At 37.1% G+C, this 3,060-nt stretch overlaps 1 protein-coding gene across 1 annotated transcript; it reads left to right on the top strand.

Annotated features, from left to right (window-relative positions):
* Nucleotides 1-308: 308 nt before the first annotated feature.
* On the top strand, nucleotides 309-2,614 carry LOC149578288 (putative pectinesterase 14). The gene is made up of 5 exons (XM_089799520.1): nucleotides 309-832; nucleotides 1,221-1,392; nucleotides 1,478-1,684; nucleotides 1,835-2,094; nucleotides 2,294-2,614. The coding sequence occupies exons 1-5, from the start codon at nucleotides 435-437 to the stop codon at nucleotides 2,526-2,528; spliced, it is 1,272 nt and encodes a 423-aa protein (XP_089655646.1). The 5' UTR covers nucleotides 309-434; the 3' UTR covers nucleotides 2,529-2,614.
* Nucleotides 2,615-3,060: the final 446 nt, after the last annotated feature.

Genomic DNA, 3,060 nt, shown 5'->3' with positions numbered 1-3,060 from the left:
TTTTCAATTGCCAAGGCATTTGCTCTTTGTGGGTCATTGGAAAAGAAAAGATAATTGCTTTCCATGCAAGCCTGCTTCAGGGATGGGAAATTAATGTTTTGGTTAGCTGATTTTAAACTGTGGCCTATGAATAATTGCAGAAAATCATGAGTCCTAGAAAGTTCAGGGAAACCAGTGTAATGGCTTACATATACTGAATGCATTAGAATAGATTCATGACGTCAGGTTGCATTCAAGTGTATTGAAAGGCATTGACAAATGTGTTGTTTGCTTGGATGTGCAGATCGGAATCCTACTGGTATCCACTACAATGATGAAGCAATTCATAAGTAACAAACTGAAATTCATGATGACTACTCCTCTGGTACCTTATATCAATCTCTTTATTGTATTTATGAAAAGTATAACAACTGTATAGATTAAGTGTGTGTGAAATGATGGATAACTTCAAGAGAATTCTACTGATTGTGGCTTCTGCCATTGTTATAGCTTCGATCTCTACAAGATTGGTGCCTCCATCAAATGCGGCCGGTAAAGTTCAAACCAGCTATGTAAGCAATAAAGTGATTGAAGCTTTGGAATCCATCATAGGTTCTGGTCGTTTTGATTTTGCAAGGAGCACAGCAAGAAAACACCACAGCAGGAAGAGACACAAGAACAAATGTGATGAAAAAGATCCACCTTATGATGAATTGGATGAGGAACATAGCCAAATTGTGATAGTGGATCAAGATGGGTGTGGGAATTATACAAGTGTGCAGAAGGCTGTAGATGCTGTTCCAGAACAGAGTCCCAGCAGGACTATAATTGTCATCAATGAGGGTGTTTACAGGTAAGTTGATTTCCTTGCTTGGATCAATAAGCCCTAATAGCTGCTAGTTCCCCATGGTCTCCGGTTCAAATCTCTCCTGTACTAGAGGTGAAACATCTTGCGGCCCACTGATCTCACCCATGGGGGACTAGTCTCCACTAGTCTCGCCCTAGTTCGCATTGGCTGCTGGTCATTGCTGCGCTACGTCGCGGGGACACCTCATGTTAAAAAAAAGCCCTAATAGCTTCAGATCTACAGCACATTTTTAGTAAACAAATACGAAGAACAAATTCTTGTAATTCTGTGATGTGTTTGAACTCTTAAATCTGTAATATAAGTTTGCAATCAGCTTATTTATATGCTGCAAGAAAATGTGTAAGCTGACCTACATATCAAATTGTTCAAACAGAGAAAAGGTTTCAGTTGCAGAATCAAAAGGCAGCATCACATTCCATGGACGAGGTTACCACAAAACCTCGATCGAGTGGAATGATACAGCCAATTCTTCTCATGGGACAATCTACAGTGCATCTGTCACAGTTTTTGCACAGAAGTTTATAGCCAAGAACATAACATTTCAGGTTAAAGATCAAATCTTCAGGTTTCATTGTTTCTGTAGTTCACTTTTCTTTTCCTTATTATTAAAAATAAACTTGTTCCAAACAGAACACTGCTCCTCCAGCAAATCCAGGCGATGTTGGGGGACAAGCAATTGCTTTGAGAATAGCAGGTGATCAAGCAGCTTTCTATGGATGTGGATTCTTCAGTGCTCAGGATACCCTTCATGATGATCAAGGGAGACACTACTTCAAGGAATGCTTTATACAAGGCTCCATAGATTTCATATTTGGCAATGCAAGATCCCTATATGAGGTGATCTCATGGACCTTATGATTTCATACTTCACAAATCATATATATACATACGTTTCTTATGCGCAACTTTTCCAAGTTGTGTTTCCCCCCTGCCGTTTCGTTTCTCGTTAATGTGCTTGTTAACATCATTAACTTAGATTCTTTGCAGGATTGTCAATTGAATTCTATTGCAAACCAAGTGCCAAGTGGAGCTACAACCATAACTGGATCCATCACAGCACAGGGAAGACAATCAGCTGAAGAAAAAACAGGATTCTCCTTTGTGGGGTGCAGCATTGGAGGAAGTGGAAGAATATGGCTTGGTAGAGCATGGGGTCCCTACTCTCTTGTGGTTTTCTCTAACACTTACATGTCTGACACCATTGCTCCACAAGGATGGAATGACTGGAATGACCCCAAAAGAGATCAGTAAGAAACCATTACATACTTTCCTTTTCCGAGTTGTTCTTTGGATGGCTTAAACATCATATACTATTGTTGAATTCCTAAGATAGAAGTGTTCAATAGTCAAAGTTGACTTATTTTTTCAAGCTTAATTTCTTATCATTACCTTGTGTGTTTTCCCTCAATGTTTTAATGGTTTGTGTTCGTTTCTTGTTACAAACAGGACTGTTTTCTATGGACAATATAGATGCAGTGGGCCTGGTGCAAACCAGAGCTTGAGAGTATCCTACTCACATGATCTTACTGAATCACAAGCAGCTCCATTTCTAAGCATCTGCTATATTGATGGAGATCATTGGCTTAAAAATAACAACAATTCCCCCCCTCCTTACAAATATAAGACCATTGATAGCATAAATACCATCACAGCAACTAAGAACATGTCTCTGTCGGCATGAACTAGATTGTATTATCAGGGCTTTCTAGCTATATTTATCATACAAGTATTTATATCTAACTAAAAAAAGTTTACTTGAATCAGTACACTGGCATTTTACTATTGTAAGTTATTGAGGATTACATCATCTTGTAAAATCAATGACTGGTTTTTAATAGAAAATAAGTTGTAAAATTTGGAAAATGTTCCAGTCCCAAAAAACTTTATCCATCATTACCAAAATTTCAATCCAAGCTATATAAATATTTTTTTTGTCAAATCACGTTCTGTTGCGATCTCTTTTCTTATGTGAGCGTTCATCGGGGGTGATCTGCTTAGTTTGTTTTTTGGGAAGAATAATTAAGATGGTGACTTTTATATTAATAGTCTGAATATCATTTAATTTTTGAAAAATTCTTTAAGAAATTAAATGAATATTAGAAAAAAAAATTACCATTTTTTATTTTGAACTTGCTAATTATCTGGTATGGGAAATAGATAATATAAGACTGATAATTTTATAATTATTTTCGAAAGTGAATGTGATATCATCG

This window comes from Cupressus sempervirens, chromosome 1 (assembly GCF_028749045.1).
Source record: "Cupressus sempervirens isolate cs-2001-9-10 chromosome 1, ASM2874904v1, whole genome shotgun sequence".
NCBI lineage: Eukaryota > Viridiplantae > Streptophyta > Pinopsida > Cupressales > Cupressaceae > Cupressus > Cupressus sempervirens.
The sequence above is the reverse complement of the archived record's forward strand: the minus strand, read 5'-3'. Positions and strand labels throughout refer to the sequence as shown.

What these genes read in the sequence shown, in the direction of transcription:
- LOC149578288 (XM_089799520.1), top strand. Translation starts at nt 435, where the DNA reads ATGATGGATAACTTCAAGAGAATTCTACTGATTGTGGCTTCTGCCATT. An exon ending in CCAAGAACATAACATTTCAG is followed by an intron (nt 1,393 to 1,477) that starts GTTAAAGATCAA and finishes TGTTCCAAACAG; the next exon opens with AACACTGCTCCTCCAGCAAA. An exon ending in ATGCAAGATCCCTATATGAG is followed by an intron (nt 1,685 to 1,834) that starts GTGATCTCATGG and finishes GATTCTTTGCAG; the next exon opens with GATTGTCAATTGAATTCTAT.